The 24,546-nt window shown below is 45.7% G+C and overlaps 2 protein-coding genes across 2 annotated transcripts; one reads left to right on the forward strand and one right to left on the reverse strand.

Moving 5' to 3' along the window:
* The first annotated feature begins 604 nt into the window (after positions 1–604).
* Positions 605–4,475, forward strand: pim1 (Pim-1 proto-oncogene, serine/threonine kinase). Its single transcript, XM_080015953.1, has 6 exons — positions 605–1,001; positions 1,132–1,247; positions 1,438–1,488; positions 1,685–2,051; positions 2,365–2,541; positions 2,671–4,475. The coding sequence occupies exons 1-6, from the start codon at positions 923–925 to the stop codon at positions 2,937–2,939; spliced, it is 1,059 nt and encodes a 352-aa protein (XP_079872079.1). The 5' UTR covers positions 605–922; the 3' UTR covers positions 2,940–4,475.
* Positions 4,476–16,727: 12,252 nt separating this feature from the next.
* LOC307241283 (glutathione synthetase-like) lies at positions 16,728–24,434 on the reverse strand (the record flags this gene model as incomplete). Its single annotated transcript, XM_080015325.1, has 12 exons — positions 16,728–16,848; positions 17,011–17,200; positions 17,497–17,578; positions 20,453–20,647; positions 20,889–20,955; positions 21,069–21,146; positions 21,253–21,333; positions 22,283–22,399; positions 22,582–22,721; positions 23,491–23,566; positions 23,876–24,021; positions 24,303–24,434. 12 exons carry the CDS (start codon positions 24,432–24,434, stop codon positions 16,728–16,730), a joined length of 1,425 nt encoding a protein of 474 aa, XP_079871451.1.
* Positions 24,435–24,546: the final 112 nt, after the last annotated feature.

A 24,546-nucleotide genomic window follows, 5' to 3' on the forward strand; every position in this document is an offset into this window, starting at 1 on the left:
CGCGGGGGGACGCCCCCGTTTTAAAGCACCCATTGTAAATCCGACGCATTTAAACGCCCCTCGAAGAGAAGAGGAGCCATAATAATACACCAATGTCGCACTGCAGTGCGACAGAGCGGGATAGAAGGATAAAACAATGCCTTTCAGTTTATCCTGGAACTAAAAATAAAGTTTGGGTAACTCTGAAAGCGGGGACCTATTATTAGTCCATTCTTTTTGTAAATACTGAGTCAGTTTCCCGCGGTCCCCCCGCCCCGCCCCGCTCCCTTGGATTTACACGTTTCCCTCCAAACCGCGGCCTCGATTGTCTCCCTTCTTTTTTTTTGGCGCGTTTTTTAGTTTCCCGCCACGTCCCGTCTCGTCGGTCGCTTTGTTTTCTTTTTTTTTTTTTTTTCTTTTTTTTTCTTTTTTTTTTTTTTCGGTAACTGACGCGCGTTCGAAGCGCGCGCGCCTCGGCCCGCGATTGGCCCGGCGGGGCGGAAGTGGGCGGGGACGCGGGGGGCTCAGCCGACGCGGCCCGGGCCCCGCCCCTTTACTATGCACTATATGTGCGTCGCCGCCCCGCGCCGCAGAGCCGGTGTCTCAGCGTCGGGGCTGCGACGCGGAGCTGCACGGATTCCAACCGGGTTTTTTTTTTTTTTTTTTTTTAATCCTTCCGACCGACCCCCGGGGTGTCTTCGGTTCCCAACCTCCAACACACGCGGGCAGCTGTCTGTTTGTTTGGGGTTTTTTTGTTTTGTTTAACTCGACCTGGATGAGAGGATTTCTACCGCATTTCCAGCCCCCGAACCCCCTTCTTGTCAACGCCGGGTCGCGACTCGAGACTCGACCGGCGGGAGCCCTGCGTTTGGAATAATAGCAAGAAGAAGGAGAAGTCCGGGTCGTCGCTCCTCCCCCCCCCCCCTCCGTGGATTAAACAGGGATGCTGCTCTCCAAGCTCAACTCGTTCACCATCTCCCCGGTGGACGTGCCGTCCAAGATCCAGCTCCAAGTGCATCAAGGTTAGACGGAGCGGCCTTTTGTTGTGGGTTGTTGACACGGGCGTCGGGGAATCGGACGGCGGGGGATCGGAGCACCGGGCAGTTTGTGCTAATCCTTCTCTGTTTTGTTTTTGTTTGTTGTTCCTTTTAGCCCTTGTAGTGAAGGAGAGGGAGCCCTTCGAGAAGGTCTACCAGATCGGAGCGGTGCTGGGCAGCGGAGGCTTTGGCACCGTGTATTCCGGCACTAGGCTCTCCGACGGCGCACCGGTCAGTATGAATACACCCCAAATGCTAATTTTGGTGTCGTTTTTCATCTTGTATTTATAGATAGATAGATAGATAGATATGTGTGTATATATATATGTATAGTTGTGACTGTGTGTGTGTGCGCTGCGTGCGTGCGTGAAATTAATAATAAATAATTCGACTGACGTGGTCATGTGTTTCCATCCTGCAGGTTGCTGTCAAACACGTAGCCAAGGATCGCGTCTCCGAGTGGGCTGAATTGGTAAGCAATAATGGCTTTCATCTATTTAGATTGTACTTATTCTTCTTCTTCTTATTATTAATGATAAAGTTGAAAAATATAAACAAATAGTAGAAATATAATAAAATAATAATCAAAACGAGCACAGTTTTGAGGTGGTTTTCCCCCGCGTTTGGATCCGGTCCGTGACGTGTTTGTTGTGGTTGTCCCCCCGCAGCCCGGTGGCTCCCGAGTCCCAATGGAGATCCTGCTGCTGAAGAAGGTCGGCACGGGCTTCCGCGGTGTCATCAAGATGCTGGACTGGTACGAGCGGCCCGGCGGCTTCGTCATCGTGATGGAGCGGCCCGAGAACGTCAAGGACCTCTTCGACTTCATCACCGAGAAGGGGCCCCTGCCCGAGGAGCTGGCCCGCGGCTTTTTCCGCCAAGTGCTCGACGCCGTGCGCCACTGCCACGCCTGCGGCGTGGTGCACCGCGACATCAAGGACGAGAACATCCTCATCGACATGCGGACCGGGGAGATGAAGCTCATCGACTTCGGCTCCGGGGCGCTGCTCAAGGACGCGGTTTACACCGACTTCGACGGTGAGTCGACGGGGATCGTCGTCCCCACACTCGCCGCCCGACCGCTCAATCGCGTTGGCTCTGGCGCCCCCTAATGGCGGCGGGCGGTATTTTTACAACTCAAAGTTTGTAAACAAAGTCACGTGTCCGCCTCCCCTCCCCGCCCCATACACACGCTCCCCTGCACCTGATCCCTGCCGAAAAAACATATGGCCCCGATCACTTGAAAACAATATATATATGTATATCATAAACATATTTCTTTGTGTTTTTATTTATTTTTATTTTGACAAAATAATAACAACATTTTTTTGTCCTTCATCTCGCCCAATAGGCACGAGAGTTTACAGCCCGCCGGAGTGGATCAAGTTCCACCGCTACCACGGGCGCTCGGCGACGGTGTGGTCGCTGGGCGTGCTGCTGTACGACATGGTGTGCGGGGACATCCCCTTCGAGCACGACGAGGAGATCACGCGGGGGCAGGTCTACTTCAGGAGGAGACTCTCGACAGGTGAGCTTTTACCAAACTCAGCCGAGAGAGACCGACTACAATGACAGGATACCGTGGTGATAGCGTCTCGTAGGCGATTATTATAATTTCTTTGCACCCCGACTGACCTACCACCGCCTCTCTCACCAGAATGCCAGCATCTCATCAAGCTGTGCCTGGCCCAGCGGCCGGCTGACCGGCCCTCCTTCGAGGACATCATTAATCACCCGTGGATGCAAGGCGTGACCGCCGCGGTCGTCCCCTCGGCGGTGCAGGCGTCCGAGAAGCCTGCGCCGGAGATCCGGCTGCACAGCATCGCCCACGAGCCCACCAAAGTGACCGTCGAGCGTCTGCCGTACACCAACGAACATATACTGGAGCGGAAAGGCAGCTCGACCAACCGGCCCAACCTACTCTAATCCGAAGTAACGGCTGGGATGCCACGGCGGAAGAAGACCCCCAGGATTGAACTCTGGCGCAGTGCGACGCGGCGGGGCCCGTCCCCGCGCGGATGCCCAGGCCGGAGCGGCAGGACACAGTCTGCAGAGAGCTGGCGGAGCCCGGCGGGCGGTCGAGCTGATGTGACCGCTCCCTCGTTCTTATCACCGGCTGCCTTTTCGCTCTATTCCCCCCCCCTCTCTCTCTCTCTCTCTCTCTCACTGTAAAGGTGGAGTAAGAGGAGCACGGGAGGAAGGCAAAGACAATATTGCCTATATTGCAATAAGTGCCTTATGTGTGATTGTTGTTGGAAATGGAGCAGGAGGAGGAGGAGGAGGAGGAGGGAAGGGTGTGTGCCCTGGAAATACTTGAATTTCTGAAAACAAAAAAAAAGGGAGACCCCATGTCTTTTTTTTATTTTGGTCTTTCTTGTTTCCTAAAAAAGCTTTATATTTCTTTTTTTTATTATTATTATTATTTTGCTGTTTCTTCTCATGGGCCTAGATCAGTAAAGCCTGTGCCATTGCAACCATAACAATACTACTTCCTACTACGCCACCGACTCCAATGTCCTTAGCAACCGGGCAACCTCATAGCAACGGCTTAGACCTGCACAACCAAAACCTGAAACACTGGACTTACCTCGCTGTCACTACGCCACCGAAACACACATACACATACTTTTACAACTTCCTACCGCCTAGTACTGTAAACATAAACACACACATACAGTCAGGGCCAAGGCAACCGGTCAGCCACACCCACCTTATCGCACGCCTCAATGTAACCTTCCCATACGGAAATACAAACATCCTCTGCTCTTAAGTTTGACAAAGATTTTTTTTTTTCTCACAGTGCCTCGAACATCACAATTTGCTGGGGGGGCATAAATTGTAAATAATAGTATTTATTGCTGTGATTTTTTTTATTTTTTATTTTATTCACTGAAGCAAACTGCGTTTTGCTGTGGAATTTTATTTATTTATTTATAAGACAATTTGGGCTGTAAGTAGAATCCATTCCACCAGTTATTGAAGGTCCCGCAGATTATTTAAAAAAAAAAAGAGGACATGAAAAAAAATTGTTGACCATATTTATTTATGGCTTGGAAATTTTAAAGAGCAGATGTGTGTGCGTGTTTGTGTATGTCATGTATATAACGTGTAAAAATAACAAGTCTTGAAAGCACTTCCATTTTCCTTTATGTATCGAAACATTGAGCGTCTACTGATGGTAACTGGCTTTGTTACTCTGTTGTCTGTTGTGGGTGTGAGTGGTTTCGGAATGATGTATGTGTGTGTGTGTGTGTGTGTGCGTGTGTGCGTGTGTGTGTGTGTGTGTGTGTGTGTGTGTGTGTGTGTGTGTGTGTGTGTGTGTGAGCTTTCACAACCTGTTTGCATGATTGTGGCCTGTATTGTCGTGTTTGTTTGTCTGTCTGTGTTCATTCGAAATAGAATTGTAAATGATTTTAGAAGATATTTTTGTACGATTTCAATAAATATTTTTTTTAATCTCAACATTTTGCCTTCTCTTTCTGAAAAAATGTGTGTGTGTGTGTGTGTGTGTGTGTGTGTGGTTGGAGTCTCAATTGGTGGGTTTTGACTCAAATGTCAAAATCGTGGATTGACTAAAATGTGCATCACCGTATAAGGGTGGTTTCCCAGATGGGATTTAATCTAAGCACTAAATCTAATCTAAGTACTGAGATAATCCTATTTAAATTAATCTATTTATTTATCTAAATTAATCTATTTATTTAAATTAATCTATTTATTTGTTTAATTTGTTTATTTAAATGTATCAATTTTTTTAAATTTTAATTAATCCATTCATCCATTTAAAAATGCACTTTTGAGATGTTGCTTTACTAGACCAGGAAGTCCTAGACTAAGGTCATTAAGGACTAGCCACCCTCCTGGTCTTGGTGCTGGTCTCAGTCCAGATAATCCATTACATCCAAAAATAAACCTGCATCCGGTCGGGTTTCATTTAAGCAGTCACTTGGACCTAGATCGGCACTAATCTTCTTTCTGGAAATCAGGTTTTTTTTTAAACAAAGCAATGGGTAAGTCTGACCATTTTAACCGACTGAGAAAGGTGATCCCAGGTTAGTCTGGATTAAAAGTGTGATCATCATTTTAATCTCGATTTGTGAAGGCCGACATGAGCACCTCGGATTAGGACGCATCAATAGTGTAGATCAGTGGTCTCAAACTAGAATGACCCGGGGGCCACAGGCCTGGTCGTGTTGAACTTCATGGGAAAACTGGCCAGTTTTTTTGTTTCGCTTTTGTTTTTGTTGTTCTGTTGTTGTTTTTTTGCCTCATAGAAATCACTCTCTTATGACCTGTTTAATTCTGTTTTATATTTTGAAAACATTAAGTACATTGGTGTAGAGAAATTAAGCATTGTAATTAAAAAAATATATTAATTAATATATTCTCACCATGTAGCGGGCCACATAAAATTGTCTCGCGGGCCAGATGTGACCCCCAGGCCTGTAGTTTGAGGCCCCTGGTGTAGACCTCCCCCTCATCTCGCACCTGTTATAAGGTGAATTGGTACGATCCTCATTGGTGAATTCAAATCAATTTATTGTAAAAAAAAATGCTCACACAACATTTTGGGTCTGAAAGGGCGGGGTTGCGGTTACATGCCAATCATTCCAATTCATCAAAGTGGTGTAAAACAGCGTTTTCTGAACACTAGGGTATGAGCATCATTGGCCTTGAAGGGTGTGGCCTTCTCCTCGTCTGGGATGGGCGCTGCAGACGTCACGTTTCCTTGTGCCGGTTGGAGCTCTCATTATGCAAAGCTGCTTTTTTTTTAAAATGAGAGTCAAATTGAGGCGGATATTTACATGAACTGCCGGTGAGTCACTCTCCACCTTTGGCGACGGAGTTGATTTGCCTGTTAGGTAACTCTGTTCCCCAAATGAGTCACCAGAAAAACAGAACGATGTACAAACAATACTTGCCTGGGGAACAATAGGCTCTACCTTGAGAATTCACAACAATAATCAATTTCACTTCCGTTGCCAACTGAATTTAATTTAGTTGAATTTAATTACGCAATCAATTTTGGTAACATAGAGCACTATTATACTGCTATTAGTACAATTATATTATATACTATTATATATTATACAGCTATTAGTACAAGTATATTATATACTATTATATATGATACTGCTATTAGAACTATTATATTATATACTATTATATATTATACAGCTATTAGTACTATTATATTATATACTATTATATATGATACTGCTATTAGAACTATTATATTATATACTATTATATATTATACAGCTATTAGTACTATTATATTATATACTATTATATATTATACTGCTATTAGTGGAGCAGCCGAAAGAAGTAGAAGAAGATATTATATATTATTATATATTAAGCTGCTACTGGTACTAATATATGATATACTATTATATATTAAGCTGCTATAAGTACTAATATATTATATACTGTTATATATTATACTGCTATTTGTACTATTATATAATATTCTATTATATATTATACTGCTATTAGTACTGGCGCAGCTGATTTACTATTACTGCGATAGCACCTCTAGCAACTTAAAATGGGATAATATATTCCGACCCAGCCCAAATAAATCAGGTTTTTTGGTCTTTTTATGAAAGAAACGATGCGCATCTCGCGCAGTTCTGCCAGACAACTCGACGGCGCCACATGCTGCCACGCCCGACTAAAAATGTCTACGACGTGACGCCTGGACCGGGGCCCTTTTCCTTTTCATTTCAGGTTCTGGGAGGTACGCTGTCCAAGCACATTCAAGCTCCATTAATCAATGAAGCCACTGAAGTCCCAAACTGCTACCAATAACTTTGGGCCGACATCACTCGTACAATGAGAGTGACACATCAGTGGCGTTAGACAAAGTCATATCTGGGAATGAGTCTTTTGGTGGAATTTGTCTGATTGATCCCGATTCATTTTTAATTGACTGTGATGTGAGAGGCCCGAGCGGCCATTTTCTGGGTGATGCGTCTTTCCCTCAGCAACTCTCGTAACTTAAGTAACCTTAAGCAGTCTTTGGGACTTTGACCAGATTAGACAACACTGGTTGGTATCCCTGGTGTGTGTGTGTGTGTGTGTGTGTGTGTGTGTGTGTGTGTGTGTGTGTGTGTGTGTGTGTGTGTGTGTGTGTTTGACTTATTGCCCCACTGATGAGGTCCTCTTGGCTCATCTCCAGCTCGTTTCCCGTATCTTCGCTCTACAAAAACTCTTGGGAAATAGAAAGAGAAAGTCTCGTCTGTTGCAGAATCCTATATCTCACTCCTCCCTGTTCCAACTGTTACAGCGGAACAGAGATGTTGGGTAATATTATTAGGAAGTTCCATCAACCCCCCCCCCCCCCCCCCCCCTCGCAACCCACCCACCCACTCCCCCTTTCTTTTCCTTATTTTCCTCCCTTTATACGTGGCTGTCTTGGGTTTTATCCATCCGTTTCCAGTCAGGATTGAGATGGATCAGATTGCTGAGAAACAAATGGTAAATAACGCATTCTGCCAGAGTTCAGCGCTGGCTGCCGGGGAAAATGATCCCATGCGTTTATGCGTGTGGTGTAAAACCCAGCCAAGGCGTGAGTTTGTTCCAACCGAAGATTTCCTCGCGTGAATTTGGGCTTTACGTGGCGGACCATATGCAATAGCGACGACAAACACGTATGACGAGGCTCTGGGACTGACTATGTGTGGTCTACAGGGTCCACACGGCAATGGTTGATATAACTCAGCAACAGGATACAAGACCTTGTGTGTGTGTGTGTGTGTGTTAGGGCAGCAGAAGTTCCCTGACACTGACCCCCACGCCACACACACACACACACACACACACACACACACACACACACACACACACACACACACACACACACACACATTACTCAGTCGTGGTGGCCAGCGAGCGCCTGTCTCTCAGTTGAGGGTGGGACGTCCTAGCAGAGGTCAGGATGAACCGCCTTCACTCGAAAAAATAACCACTGAAATGTTCCAGATGTCGCTAAAACGTCCCGCTCCGATCCTGCTCTACATCAGGGCTTGTGTGACACGCGTGACACAGACTTTTTTTTGTGTGTGTGGGGGGGGGGGGGGGTCTTCGGATGTACGATTCGTTGCTCAATCAGCTGCAGTTCAAGTCTGCTTGTTTTGGCTTCAAACAGGGCCGTAGCTACCGTTGGTTTTACCTCACTGCGTGTTGACCAACGGCTGTAAAATGTGTGAGAATAAAAACACGACACCGTTCATCCCTAAACGTATTTTGTGAAGCCGAGAACTACAAGGATTTTGCTTTTTAAGATAAGATGACATAGTTAGATAGAATAGATAGACTAGAACAGATAGTACTTCACTGATCCCCAGGAGGGGAAATTCAGGCATTGCAGCAGCTCAATCAAACCCAAATAATAAATGCACAATAAATACATACTAATAAGCAGTCCAACAGTCAAAAAAAGAATAAAAAAAAGTTATCAAACTAATATAAACAACAACATTTTTATACTATAACCATCGTTATGCAAAAACTTTAATCAAATTCCTTTTTCCAGGGCTCGTGCATGTACACTCGCGCTGTCGCAATTCGTCGGCAGGAAGATCAGGGAGACGGCTTGCAGATACTTGAAGTTGGCAGCTCTGTTGACTTTTGTGCTCACATTTTTGTGAATGAGTCAGACTGGGTCACAGGAGAGACGGGAGAGAAAGAGGGCGAGGGCGGACAGCTATGCGCCCCGCCCCAGCCCGATCTCACGGTACCCCCCCCCCCCCCCCACCCCCCCGCTGGGGAAAAAAAAAAAACGACCATCAAGGCCCGACATGGCAACCGGATACGGGGGATAAGAAGTTTGAGGCAAAAGTTGTCTTCGTCAAGAATGCTGGTGCTAGAATTCTCCTGTATTCTGTCAGCGGGGACGACTTGAGTCTTTAAGACGCGACACGGCGACAACGGACTTTGAAATTCCCATCTGCGCGGTGGAAGTTAGAGGGAGCCACTCGCGGGATAAACGAAACAACCGCACGCTTCAATTTGAATTGGAATCATTTGGATTGGGTCAGAGTTTGGGGATTGGACGAGAGGTGATGTTCCTCCAGGGACACACATATCCAGAGGACGGTAAAGGGTCTCAGCCTGAAACCGTGACGACGTTTTGACATCAGCTACACAGCCTTCTCTTTTCTCTTATTTTAGGGGAGGCGGGGGGGGGGGTGCTTTGTAATATCTTAACATCACTAAATGATTATTTTCCCAGGACTGGCTGGTGGAGTGTTTGTCTCCAGGATGAACTGGGTTTCCAGGGTTGTAGGAGGAACGTGACTGGACAAGAGCAAGCGGTGACCCTGACATTGGGTTTAGCAATTTACAGCGACGCCCAGAGGTCATTGGTAAGGTGTGTGTGTGTGTGTGTGTGTGTGATTGTGTGTATGTGTGTGTGTGTGTGTGTGGGGGGGGGTAAGTTCCTGGGAAGTTAGTAGTTCGTTTTTTTAAAAAGGCGAGGCCTGGGAAGCCTTTATTTATCCGACTGTTTGTCAGCACCCGCGTTGTTTTATCTTCCCACGTTCTCTGGTAAAGCTTTAGGCTATTTACTGTATCCCTTTTGGCTATTCCACTCCCTAAATTAATCCCAATGCACTCAGGTGAAGACAGACCTAAAGAATAAAAAATAAATAAAAAAGTATATATATAAATCGTATAGCTATACAATAGATTAAAGATTCAACATTCAAGATGTTTATTTGTCACATACATACGATCATACAAGTATGTAGTTAATGACATTGCAGTGCACCTGGAGATTATGCATAATAAGTACTAACTGGTCAATAACTAACTGGCACAGTAGCTAACAAATTAATTAAACTAACTAAATGAACTGATTTCTAAAACGCAATTCAATTAGTAAATCGAATAGGGTAATAAACAAATTAGGAATACAAAATAGAAATAAAGGAATAGACTAATATGTATATACAGATATGTGCATTAAAGTGGCATGTGAATAAAGTGAGGTAGTGATTATGGAGATATACAGTACAACACAGTAATACAGTAACACCGAACAGAACAGCAATACAGCGCAGTATGCAGTAACCCAGAACAGTGATACAGTATGCAGTACAGTATGCTATATACAGTACAGTAAGGCAGTGGGGCCTGTGTGTGTGTGTGTGTGTGTGTGTGTGTGTGTGTGTGTGTGTGTGTGTGTGTGTGTGTGTGTGTGTGTGTGTGTGTGTGTGTGTGTGTGTGTGTGTGTGTGTGTTCACCCCTGGTGAGTTCAGCATTGAGTTCAGAATTTGTGAAGAGTGCATGAAAATGAAAAACTTATTTTTGACAGATTTCATCCCGCGTAAGCAACTCATAACATTGACTGCAATAAAACGGTAGCCAATTAAGGAAAAAAACAATTTTACGTCTGTATTTCTTGCTTTTCATCCCTCAATCACCAGAGTTTGCCATTTTCAATAAAAAATAAAAAAGATATATATAGTATATATCTGTCTACTAACCATCCTGATCTATTTCTACTTGTGAAAGACGGACGCTTGTTTGTCGGAAGGTTTTGACCTAATGGTAAAAGCAACTTGTCCACCAAAATGTGATGCAACTCCATCCCTTTTGTTTGTTTGACGCATAGAGATAAGACAACAACCGAATCGAGCTCAAAACACACAAAGCGCTGGGCTGAGGTCGAGCCGCCCGGTGAACGGTGTCTAGTGGCGTCTAAAGCGAGCCGGTTTTAGCAAATGAAGCGCTTGCAAAAGACCTTTTTGACAGGTGGACACGGAACTGATATCAGGAGCGGCCATGCAGCTCCAGTAAAGGTTGCTGTTCCTAGAAAGCCGGGGGGGGGGCGGGGTGTAGAGGTGGAGGTGTGGAGGCTGTGGAATACTCGTCTTGACAAGGGTAAGCCGTGGGCTGCGCCGGCATTTCGTAGCAACCCCCCCCCCCCCCCCCCCCGCCCTGCCTGCAGATCCAGGGAGCGCACCAGAGTCCGAGATGAAGGTTGGGGAAGGTTGGCAGTTTGAAACCCGGAGGGAGGGACCAATGACCAACCTGCAGGCAACCTCCGCTCATGGCGATGGGAAGAGGAGAGCTGAAAGGTCCAACCATCCGGCCTCTTCCTCTTTCTCTTTTTCTTCTTCTTCTTCTTCCGGCTGCTCCCGTTAGGGGTTGCCACAGCGGATCATCTGCCTCCAATACCTTCTGTTCTGCACATCTTCCTCCCTTACACCAACCGCCTGCATGTCCTCCCTCACCACATCCATAAAGCTTTTCTTTGGCCTTCCTCTTTTCCTCTTGCCTGGCAGCTCCATCCTCAGCATCCTTCTCCCAATGTAACTCTCATCTCTTCTACACACGTGTCCAAACCATCTCAATCTGGCCTCTCTCACTTTTCCACCCAACTGTCCAACCTGAGCTGTCCCTCTAATGTACTCATTCTTAATCCATCTTGTCACTCCCCATGAAAATCTCAACATCCTCAACTCTGCCACCTCCAGTTCAGCCACCTGCCTTTTTGTCAGAGCCACCGCCTCTAAACTGTACAACATGGACTAATTATCGTTAAAAAAAAAAGTTTTAAAAAATGAAGAAATTCAAACGAGGCGGATTGTGGCTCCTCTCCGGATTCCCCCGTGAGAAGGAAGCGGGCGGGAGGCTTCTGTGGGGGGGTGGAGGTGGGGGGTGGAGGTGGGGCTGCATTCCTGCCAACTGACACAGCGCCTCGCACACAGTGCAGGCTGCTGCCACGTCCATTAAGGGAAAAGGTCAGGTCGCTCTGCCTCGCCGCCAGAGTAAGCAAACGGTACACGCCGACACCCAGAGATCACCAGCCGGCGGAAAGGCCGCTGTGGGCGGGCGCGCACATACACATGCGCGCACACACACACACACACACACACACACACACACACACACACACACACACACAGACAGGGAAGACTTTGTACACACATGCACAGGACATTCTGACGGGGAAATGCAGAGTTTTAGGAAATGACCAGGCTCAGGTATTTGTTTGTGTGAGGCACGGCGTTGAATCACCGGAGTTAAACAGCAGACACACATTGAATATTTCGAGGATTTTAAAATTTTACATGGGCCTCACAGTGAGGACATTTGTATTTTGGATCGTGAGGACATGAAATGTGTGCTCCCGGTGTCCTATTAGTTCTGTTGGATATTTGGGTGTGTTAAACCATGTATGCACACACCTACGCACACGCACACACACACACGCACACGCACACGCACATGCACACACAAAAATGTGGGCACGGATGTTGACTCACAGATCAATAATGCTGGTTATGCCCATAACCGCCTCCTGTGTGGCATTCCGTCCTGTATGAGTGTGTATCCTGTGTGTGCGTTTCCACTCGTGTTTTCCATTCCTCTTCGAAGTGAATATGAATATATGTGAATGAGACGGCGAGAGGGAACACCGTGTCTTTCTGCCCGAGGCAGTCCCATTCCTCTTATTGATATAATATAATTCTTGCCACGCACGTCATGCAAGCCCTTCACTTCACAACAACAGTCTTGAGTTTGGCAGGAGGTAAACAAGTAGCAACACAGTGATCTCCACAGCCACCTTTCACCCGAAAGCCAAAGAATGCACGCACACACACACACACACACACACACACACACACACACACACACACACACACAGAGCGAAACAAACAGAGACAGAGTCAGGGGAGAAAACGCAATTATTGTGCGGGAAACACAAAAAAACAATTCTAAATAAATCTCCACCACCCCTCTGCTTTATTGCTATTTTCTCTCGCTTTCTTCCTGTCTCTTTCTAACAATTATTTGTCACAACCCCCCCACCCACTCACGTTCCCACTCGCCCCTCCCTGCAACCAGTGGCTTTCCCGTAAAGGCGCCGCCTCGCACACTTCCCCATTCCAGCTCCGCCAATAAACAACACTGGTGTGGCAACGTTCACAGGCTTTTGCTTGCTGCATTCCGGGCCAAGGCCCTTTGATCCTGGATGTGTGTGTTTGTGTGTGTGTGTGTGTGTAAAGTAATGAAGTTTATAGTCGAAACAAATTGTGTCGGTGTCTTTATGTCCCTCCGCTACTCAACGATTTGACGGTTTATGATTTATGAGAACACCGGAACGATCGTTCAGTGCGAGCCCAGTACCTTGATAAGACCTCGGCCAAACTAAGGCGTGACCTCGAGCAGCCGGTTTTGTGTCCAATTGTGCCTTCACTTCTTAAACGAAGGAGGGAACTGGTGATTATGCAAGCGGCCGTTTCGAGGAATGAAGAACTCAGCAAGGTTCCAAAACAGGAAGTGAACCCTGACTCCACCTCCATCACGACGTATTTCTGTCCATGCATGACTGAAGAGTTGTTTTACTTCCCCTCAACCGGCATAGGTGGATAAAAAAATGTGTGTGTGTGTGTGTGTGTGTGTGTGTGCGCGCCAGGGGAGGGGGAGTTCCTTTCTGTCGAAAACTCATGGTCCCATTCACGACAGCAAGACAGGATGTTGTTATCATGTGATGAAAGAGCAGAGAAGTCCCCACTTACTCTAATAACTGACACACACACACACACACAAAATTAAAAAAAACAGGAATAAACCAAAATGTACGTTTGTATGGTTTAATGGGACAACATGCCTGAATAACTCCCCCCAGTATTAATAGGACAGATCCTCTGTGCTCATGATAATGTCCTCATAATATGGTCATCATAATACTGTCCTCATGATAATCTCCTCATAATAATGTCTGTGAATTCCAATTAATCTTGTATTGAAGGGTTTTATACATGACTCGATGGACCACCTACACCCCTGTGTGTGTGTGTGTGTGTGTGTGTGTGTGTGTGTGCGTGCATGCGCATATACATTTATATACCACAGTGCACATGTTGGCCTTTGCGCCCAATCAAGGTGAGTGTGAACATTATTATCAGCACTCAGGAGATCTTCACTTGGTTATTGCAGTCACATGTGCTGTCAGGGCAAGATGGACGCCACGAAGTGCTGATGCCACAGAATGAAGCACCGGCGACCAGACTTTGAGCTGTAGCTGGAACGACTTCAATAAACTAACCGTCTAAATCCCTATAAGCCATTTGTATAAAACCACAAGTTTAGAACAAGGTGACCGAATGAGACCTAAAGACCTAAATAAGTTACAAAGGGGTGTAGAGTCACGGCTTCTGGGTTTGTTTTGGACGTTGCTTCCACAAGGCGGCCGTCGCTGTGGAAAAGTGGTCAAGGTTTGGTAATGAATGTCCTAGGTATTTGGTGTGTCTGTGTGAATGTGATGTGTGTGTGATGTGTGTTTGTGTGAGTGAGTGTGTGTATGTGATGTGTGTGTGTGTGTGTGTGTGTATGTGATGTGTCTGTGTGAGTGTGTGTATGTGATGTGCGTGTGTGATGTGTCTGTGTGAGTGTGTGTATGTGATGCATGTATGTGTGATGTGTCTGTGAGTGTGTGTATGCAATGTGTGTCTGTGTCTGTGTTAGTGTGTGCATGTGATGTGTGTCTGTCTGTGTGAGTATGTGTGTGTGATGTGTGTATGTGATGAGTGTGTGCGTGTGTGAGATTGTGTCAGGTGCTGAAAGCTCAAACCTTGTGCACAAGCTGCAATATTAAACATTTTTTTTTGCGTTCCCTCCCAATAAGTAAAACATGTGTCATAGTTTAAAGCTAAACAAGGTTGAGCCTTCCTGTTCACACAGACGGGAGAAAGGTGCAAAAATAAGAATAGTGATTGTAATTGAAAATAACCCCTTTCTCTCCTCCACACACACACACACACACACTTTATTTATGAGAAGCTCTTTATGATCATATACCACACACACACACACACGGACCGTATCCCAGCCTCGCCGTCTTCTCTCCATTTCCTCCTTTTCTTGTTTTCCCACAGGCCGCCGAGAAGCCGAGCGGAGTCACTGCGACCCACTTCCTCCCCGCCGTGACCCCCTTCCTGCCCCGTCGCCCGGCGCGCTCCGCACTGCCGTGACCCAGCCTACCACCCCCCCCCCCCCGCCAACCCACCGGGCCTCGCATCGTGGAGCGTGGCCCGAGCGCTTGTGTAAGCAGCTTATTAGATCTCTCTCTGAAAAAGAACCCATTGCAGAACAACTAACAGCGTGACAACCTAGAAAACTCTTCACCCGAGAAGAAAACGTTGCCCTACATGCGACTCGACTATTTGATCTTAATCTATTTACGGCTTTGAAGGGGAAGTTGGACATATTTGCTTCTTTTCTCGCTCGTACGTTTGCAGTCTTCCAGTGTAGTGTGTACGCAGCGTCACAAGATGGCGCCACATGGTTGCCCATGACAACGGTCATTATTATGAGGCAGCAGTCATTATTCAGAAATAACCGACAGCTGTTTGCCGTTATCGACCAATCAGAATTGAGTACTCCACACATCTGCATAATCTATCCATTTATCTATCTATCTATCTATCTATCTATCTATATATATCTATATATATATTTTTTTTTTTAAGCACTGTGAGGGATGTGTATTTGACTGTCACTGCCTGATTCCAGCTCAAACAGGACTCTGGACTTGGTGTAGGAAAACAATACCATGAACCTCTGGATACCAACTATCTGAGTGTACACACACACACACACACACACACACACACACACACACACACACACTAACAATTTATAAACTATAGAAATGACATATTATCCTGGTCAATCATAAAAATTATCCCAACAAAGGATTTGCCGGAACAATGTTGGAGTAATTTAATGCCTTCGGAGGATTTCTCTGGCCAGGAAGTTCCAGTTGTCATACACGGCTTGGCAGGAGGTGGAAAACAAAAGCGGAAAAACATTCCTAAGAAAGAAATTCTTGAGAAATTTGAAAACAAAAAGAAAAAAATAGAAACCGGGGCAACTGCCAAGAAATGACGCCCATCACCCCTTAACGGGACGACGGCTCCGGGAAACAGCGCGCCAGCATGTGTTTTTTTTATCCCCCCCCTTCTCTGTACTCCAGGAAACGAGCGTTTGGGGGAAAAAACAAAACAAAAAAAACCCAAAACAATGAAATACAGTAGGAAAATAAAGAGAGGCGCTCGGCGGGAAGAGAGAAAGAATGCTCGTAGTGTTTCCTGCGCGTGCGATTGTCTGGTGCTGACAGTGCCGATGAGGGTGACCCCCAGCGCCTATCGTGTGACCTCGCTGCACGCTGGACTGTGTCACCGCTCAGGGATCAATAACAGACAACAATGGCCCGTGCACATGCATATACACACACAAGTATGACATCCTGGTCAAATCCGAGCCATGTTTCACACACACACACACACACACACACACACACACACACACACACACACACACACACACACACACACACACACACACACACACACACACACACACACAGTGAGTGGAGTGTTTACAATTCCATTTATCATCCGTCGTGAAAACATCTTTTGAAATGGTTCATATCGGTCATTTCATAAACAAATAACACAAAAAGTACATCATTTAAAAGCGTTCAACCTCTGGCCTGTTAAAGTTAAATTACCATAGACTTTAGCGCCCCCTCATGGCCAAACACACAACACAAACTGCCCTTAGATGAGAACGCTGGTACTGTACCAGTCCACCAACACTCTCTGCAGCTCTTTCAGGAGTGCAGCACCCTATGGAGCCATGGGTGCACGGTCCAAAGAAACCCGGCGTCAAAATGGCGGCTCACAAAGCTTTTCAGTAATGGATCAGGTTGTCATACATGGCAACTCTTGAGATCCCGCCGTCTTCGTAGTCTATGCCCTTGGTCCTCATAATGTGGCCCAGGACTTCATTCAGCACCATTTCACCGCCATTCCTGTGGCAAGGTTAGAAAGGAAGAGTCAAAAGGAGAAGTCCACACTCGAGGCGCCCGCTTTAGTTCCGACTCCACAAACCGGGAAGCAGGCCTTTCAGTGTGATCACGTGGATTCCGCGCACGCTGCCCACGCGCTGTGGGCGCCGGCACCACAGACAGTACCTGACGTAGGCGCCGAAGACGCCCAGCTCGGCGGCGACGGGGGTCAGTTTGATCGGCAAACCCCTCCGGAGCAGCACGTTGTGTTCCACTTTGGGCCGGATCCGCTCCATCAGAATGTAAGCGGCTCTCCTGGCGTCCCCTTTAACCTCCTCCAGTATTCTGACAATGTTGTCCTCGTAGAAGTTGTTCCCTGCCGTACCGGAGCGAAAGCGCGTCATTTGGTCCAACCCGTGGTGAAATTAAAGCGTATGGTGCCGTAAAAAAATAAAGAATTACTTGAAGTATTAATACTTCAAATGCAGAGTTTGAATGTGGTCACACTTCAGTGGAAAGATTCCTACATGGGTGTAAGTGTTTCTGTTCCATTTGAAGTCAATGAAATTGAATCCAAATCCAAAATATTAATAATACATACATAATTAATAATATTAAAAATTCATTGAAAAACAGGTAGGTAGGCATGTAAATGAGAATATTTAGACTTACCTCCTCCCTCTCTCTGAGGCTTGAGGACAAAGTTACCGGGGCTGTCCAAGGCCATGGCTACCGTTTGGTCACCCTCCGGACACTGGATTTCGAGGAAAATGAGATCCAGTTACATTTTAAAAGTACATTTGTTATTGGTAACCAGACGGAATGTTACACCAGAGACTTTGGGGTGAAGACATGAGGGTCCCTAGGAGGTGGGGACAGCGATGCTGCCATCCTGCCACTAGGGGGAGTGAGCGAGCGTAACAGTTTATTTGCAAACCACTTCAAAAAAAGGACTTCAACCGGGTGGAGCGCAAACAGGGATCAGTGGAGGTTACGTTCATGTCGATGGAGGGTGCTCTTAGATTTTCAGTGATTGTAGAGGAAACACTGAATTGTATGCTTGATACATACATTTAACAACACAAAATATGATCACGCTATAACACAGATCTTGCATCCAGTACGTCCATATCCATCATTTTTCATCCGGGGTTGATGATGGTTGTGCTTGGTATATTTTGGGGTCTATAAGTTATAATGGCCTCGACCAATTCTTTATCTTGGATCGGGCTTACTGGTTGTCCAGGATCACCTAAAGGTGTTCTGAGATGGCAACAGCAGACCCGCCGACCTCGGGAAAATATTTTGAGTACCACAAAAGTGTGACAGGGGAGTCTCCGCTGCGTTTGAGTGAATGCAGCTGAGTGACTCCATCAGAAAATCACACTGGTAACGAGCCTCATCACATTGTATGCGAGATACTACAACTAATTATATAAGTGTACAAATTGATCTGATTAGGATATACCACCTGAAATGCATCATCTCTTAAAGTTACCAAACTACCAACCAGAGCTGCACCAATTGCAATTTTCTTGGCCGCTTCGACTTCCGATTTGTTTTTTCAAGTCTGACCTGCAGATTCCGATTTAGGGCGATTCAGAATTTCATTCAAATTGTATGTTCATAATAATACATTGACTATAAAATGTTTTATTTACATCGTGACAATTATTTCGAGTTTATATCCCTGATCGGAGAAATCACATTTTCTTAGCATTTGGTCTCATTGGGTTTATCTGCTGTACGTTGAAGACAAATACATCATGTGATCTGATCTCGCTCACGAGATTGGACAGCCGCACATAAGGACTACCGCTGCAATCATCAAGATTCCAGATTCTAGAGGTTTATTCGTCACATACATATACATACTTTCATACATATATGCAGTGAAAGGTCAATGCAACGCACCCGGTGATAGCACACAATATGTCCTAGACTTAACACAGTAGCTACCTAAGAATTACTATTTGACCAACTAACTGATTCCTAAAACGTAATGCAGTAAGTCGAATACCGTAGAATAAAATCAAAATATATAGAATAACATAAAATAAAATAAAATTAAATAGAATAGATAATGGGAATAGGCTTGTGTATATGGGATAGGCTAATTATGCATATATATGTGCATGCCACTTTAATGCACATATGTGCATTAAAGTGGCATGTGAATAAAGTGAGGTAGTGTTTGTGAGATATACAGCACAGTATACAACAGTACGGCGCAGCAATACGGTAACACCGAACAACCCAGAACAGTGACACAGTATGCGGTACAGTATGCTACATACAGTACAGAAGTTAGTGGAGCCTATGTGTGTGGCTCAGTGAGGACCCCTGGTGAGGTCAGCATTGACAGTTCTTATGGCTTGCGGGAAGAAACTCCGTCTCAGTTACCACAATAGCGAGATTGCTGGTTTTGACAACATTTATTATTAGTCATCGAACAATAATAGAACATCTAACAGCCGCTGAGTTCCAATAAAATAGAATCTGGGACTGTCACCAAGTTTCAGGATATAATGCAACCTGTAACTGGGCACAACATATAACTAACTTGGAAATGTCAAGTTCAAACTTCAAATGAAAGTCTCTTTCACTTTGGAGTGCAAATATACCTTTCTTGGGTTATATGTTTATGGAACCCCCAAACAGTCGACATTTTCTTCCTTTCACTCGCTTTTTTTGCGTGTCAACCACGCAACTACGTGACATTACGTTGGTATCGGTTTTGAGTATCGGATCATTTTTTACGAGTTCACGAGCACCGTATCAGGCGTGTGAATTTGTCGGGCACAGAATCAGATGTATCTGATGTCTGACGCTGATCGGCCGGTCCCCGGTCAAGGCCGATCGGGCTGAAAACCAGCCGATTCCGGTGACCGGGCGTTTTACATGTTAACATTGCTGTTACATTTTTGTTTTGTTGTTACATTTTTCACTCCCTCACTTCCGATCTTACCTCAGGGGAGGGGAGTGGTTACAGAACCACGGGCACCAGGTCGTAGCATCTGGTCCAATACGAGGTAGGTCGTTTAAATACCCAATAAACGTACGGTATTGTTTTTTATATATTGATTGTTTTCCGTCATTAAATTACAATAATAAATATATAAATATATCTATGTTTTTTTTTTGCGTAGTTTCAGTTGGCATTTCATACCGGCGTATTTTGATCAAGAATTATGTGCTTGGTACACAAAATACGTGCAGGTCGGCAGCTCTGTAATAGAGCGGCTTCCTCAACGCCAATGGAGAGGTCTGTGAGGGGGCGGGCTTCCCTCGGGGGAAAGAGGAGCTGTGTCTTGTCCGGATAGAGCGTGAGTGTGTGTTTCCGAAGGGGGGAAGGGAGAGATGGCGACCGAGTGGAAGGAGAAGCCACGGGAGGAGATGACACCGCCAAGGGATTTGGTGTACGAGGAAAAAACTACAGAGGACCGAGTGCGGCGCCCCGAGGGACACCGGCGTTTACAACGCTATCCTTGCATCAACAATCTTTTTTCACCTATAACTTGCATCCTACGAAGAAATAGGCTAAACCGCCCAAACTGTTATGGTTCAGAAGAGGCATCTCCAACCGCTCACCCTCAAACATATATTTTGCGAGTACTATTCCACTCACCATATCCAAAGTGTAGAGTCCAGTGAACGTGGCTCTGATCTGCTCCACCACCTGCGGCTGGTCGGGGAAGAACTTCTCCAGGACTCCCGGCCTGGCCAGCTCCTGCTGGACCTTCTTGGTTCCGGCGAGGTGGGTGCTGATGTCCGGACACTTGACGGCCAGAGAGCGCTCCATCATTAGCTTAGCTTCCCAACCCTATTGAACCCATCCGTCATGTACGTTATGAGACAGGGTCGTTTTGAAAAGCACTTCAGTTATTTCCGCTCACAATTTGGTACCACGCAGAACTCTGACGTGTCTTTTGGAGTGCTTACTTTTCTAGAGCTCCCAACTTTATTGTGTTGTTGTTTTTTTTGGGGTTTTTTTTTTTTGAAACAATGAAGAAAGAAAGAAAGTTACATAGCAATACAGGTGAATATTTGGAGTGACGCATGACCTTCTCCGTGTAGTGGTGAGGCATGAAGCCGTCACGATGGAACACGACGGCCACTTCCACTCCGTCGCTGCAACGGGGCGACAACGAGAGAACGGTGAGAAATTAAAGATCTAGTTAAAAAAGGGCCAAACCACGATCCACAAATCCTTTTCCAGTTCCAAAGGGAATTGGCTCACTCACATAAACAGTCTTTTGTCGCTGTCCAGGCGTCCGCTTTCGTACACGGACTCAAAGTTTTTCCGCATAAAAGAAATACCCCTGCGCATGAAAAGGGAAGGTTGTTTTTTTTGATTAAAGTGGGTCTCCAGTAATTACAGAATCATCATCTGTAATACATACACTTGTCGTTGACATACACCGTCACCTTTTTCGGAGCATCTCCTGAAGGTTGCGATGGTTGAAGGAGACAAAGTGGAGATTCTCCACGTGAAACAGTATTACCGCCCTGCAAACAAATAAGCAAAAAATAATTAAATACATAGTTTAAATCAAAGGCAATTCAAGTGCACTGTAATTAATGGTTTGTACAGTATGGACACTTGCTGACACTTACAGCACGTGTCATTTCTAAGGAGTCATGACGCAGTAATTAACTGGTAATCATCTAGTCTAATGCTTAAACCACTTCCACTTCATTTTGCGAGTCACAATCACTAAGATGTCGCCTCCTAATCCACAGCACATGGGGGTAATAAACAGAAGACAATCAGCGAATCGTAGCGGAAAAACAAGTGACTTTTAACCAGGAACATTAGTAGAAAACATATTGCAGTTGTCCGATATCACTTAATTCATTGACAAGCGCTTTCCTGTCTTAACAAAGATGTCACAACAAATTTGAACTATGCTGGTTGCCAGAAAAATAAACAAATATTATTATTATGTTCATTATTATTATTATTATTATTATTATCATCATCATCATCATCATCAACATCATCATCATCATCATCATCACTACTACTTATAATATTCGATAACAATAATAATAATAAAAATAATAATAATAATAAATCAGGATCAGGTTGTATCGAACATTACACCGAAATGATCAAAATGCTATTCAAATACTGCACATTATTAAAGCAACGACAAAATAAAATATGGTTCTTAAACATTGTGCACAAAAAACAGCAGAGAATATATCAAGTGAAATGTGAGATTTGCAGAAGAAAACACAAAACAAATGATTTCCTTTCACATACAAACCCGCGAACGTCGGCGGAGCAAAAACAGTGTAACCTACGGGAGGCGTGTGGAGGCGTTTGAAGTGTTTGGATGACATATGACATGAAAGGGAGGAATCTAAGGACAGGCGCGACGGACAATTTATGCTCGCGTTTAACAGTTCCACGGGCGGAGGCGGTTGGTGTTGCACCCTTTTCGGCACTCACTCCTTCTGTCCGTAGAGCTGCCAGGCCTTGGCCAGTGCTCTGGCAATCCCAGCTGTGGAGTTACAGTCTGGGATGGACTGGCACTGATCCCCGAGACCCACCAACCTCAAGATGTGTCTGGAGGAAATAAAAAATAAAATAAAATTATAATAAGCCGCAAGAACACGCCATTCACGTGCCAATCCAACCTCAAAAACGTATGGAGGACATGCTATTTGAAAATGGTTCCATTTTTTTCCGCCTCACTAAACGCTAACCGCTGCCATCAAATCAACTCCACCGAGAAGGTTCTGAATCACCTGTGGATGACGGGAATGTTGTCGCTGACCCCGAAGGCCCCGGCGGCGATGGTGTTGATCTCCACCTGCTTAAGGCGGGACGTCCCGTCGTCGCTCTGTTCAAACATGTAGTCGGACCTGTTGATTCCTAACACAATAGACTGACAAAGAGGTCACAGGATTTACTTCCAACAACGGCGTGGGGGGTGATCACATGAGGTGATCGTAAAGAGATAAGCGGTCTGCTTCGCACTCGGGGGTTCGATGTCCTGCTCAAGGGCATTTTGAGACCCTACCGGGAGGAGCCAGGGAGCCAGCGACCCTCAAACGACCAGACGACCTTGCCCTTGTACCCTAAAGGCGCAAAGTACATACTCTCCTCCCTTTAATTGGGTAAAAATTGTGCTTTCACCTCCTACGCACTCAGTCAGTGACGCAAGCGCAGAATTATTTAAAATGACAATTTAACTAATCTGTCGCAATGTAGCTTGAATGTTATTCTCCCTTGTAAGTTGCTTTGGATAAAAGCGTCTGCTAAATGACTACATGTAAATGTAGATGTAATGAATCTGACTGTTCACAGAGTGACTCGTTAAGAAACCGAATCTCAGAAAAACCCTAACCCTTAGCTCGGGAGGAATGTGTGAATTGAATTGCTGCTATTCTGGATGGACCTGATGAGTCAGCTGGATTAGCGCAGCCTTGCAATTTTGATCTTGCAACACAAGAGCGAGTTTCCACGGTTGCTTTTTTTTTTTTGGGTGAAATTTGAAACATTTTCAGGGCGCAGCCTGCGAGCTCACAGTGGTTGGAAAAAAAAACAAAAAAAAAAACCCGGTCTACTTTTGCCAGTTATGATGACATCCTGAAAGGTTTCCAGAATACTTTGAATAAACCCAGAGCACATGCGCTGCATTTCCCCCGTTTTACCTGTGTTCTGCCCTCCTTTTCAACCCTCTTCAAAATGTCAAACAGCCGAGCAGTGAAGTCATCCGCCTCGATGGTGCTGTGTGACAGCGGGAAAATGAAGGTTGTTTTTGGGGGTTTTTTTGTCCAAAATCCTAAAATATGGAGAATTAATAATAATTTCGAGGGTTGCTTTGGTGTGGTTGGAGGCTAATCAATTCGACACCCGTAGAGAAAGAGAAATAATGATCGAAAATCATTCGCTGAGCAATGGCCATAATCCCTCAAGGCCCCGAAACTGAAACGGGGTACACAGTATTTTCTTAAATGTATTCAATGCATTTAGCTTAATTTACATTTGTCTTTATTATTATTTATAATAACAATTTTTTTTTTTTGTTTTTATTACCTAGCGAGTGTATCCTCCAAAAATCTTGGGTCCTGGCTGATTTTGTCCATCAGCACATTGAAATGGCTCTGCACCTCCAGGGCCTGGTGGAAGGCGTCTCTGGGCACAGGAGTGGGGAAGAGGGTGAAGGGAGCGTAGGTCACCACCTGCAAAGCGAAGCAACACGGGATGACGACAGAGCGAGCCTAATTGCGACGACAACAAACGAAAACGCACATAAACAACAACAACAAAAAACGACTTGGCAGGATTACAACGAATTATAGTATACAGTATCATCACAAACTGGGGGGTTTTCCTCCATAAACAACAAATACACTGGATGAATGAATTCATTAAAGCAGGAGGGGGAACAAAAAGGATCCCCGCACGACGCGTCTGACACACATCTCCCGAAGCAAGCGGCGCTGTCAGCGCCTGTCGTAACCTCGGGGCTCCCCTCCGTGTGGCGGAGGGCTCCCAGCTCCAGCGCGAACTCCTTGGCCTCGTTGGCCAACGCCTCCAGCGCGGCAGGGTCCGTGGACAAGTCGCGCAGAAACCGAGCCGTCGCCGTCGCCATCGCGGCTCGTGTGCGCGGCCGCGGCGCTCCGCGGGGGGTCCCGGCGGTCGCGGGTGGGCGCGGCCAACCTCCGCCGTGTGGGCGCGGTCTCCCCTGCACCCCCCGTCCACCT

This window comes from Zeus faber (genome assembly GCF_960531495.2).
Source record: "Zeus faber genome assembly, chromosome: 15".
In the NCBI taxonomy this organism is placed as follows: domain Eukaryota; kingdom Metazoa; phylum Chordata; class Actinopteri; order Zeiformes; family Zeidae; genus Zeus; species Zeus faber.

Bases quoted from the DNA above. Each gene is read 5' to 3' on its own strand.
- pim1 (XM_080015953.1), top strand. From the start codon at position 923: ATGCTGCTCTCCAAGCTCAACTCGTTCACCATCTCCCCGGTGGACGTG. The intron at 1,489-1,684 runs GTAAGCAATAAT...GTCCCCCCGCAG, and splicing joins TCTCCGAGTGGGCTGAATTG to CCCGGTGGCTCCCGAGTCCC. The intron at 2,542-2,670 runs GTGAGCTTTTAC...CTCTCTCACCAG, and splicing joins CAGGAGGAGACTCTCGACAG to AATGCCAGCATCTCATCAAG.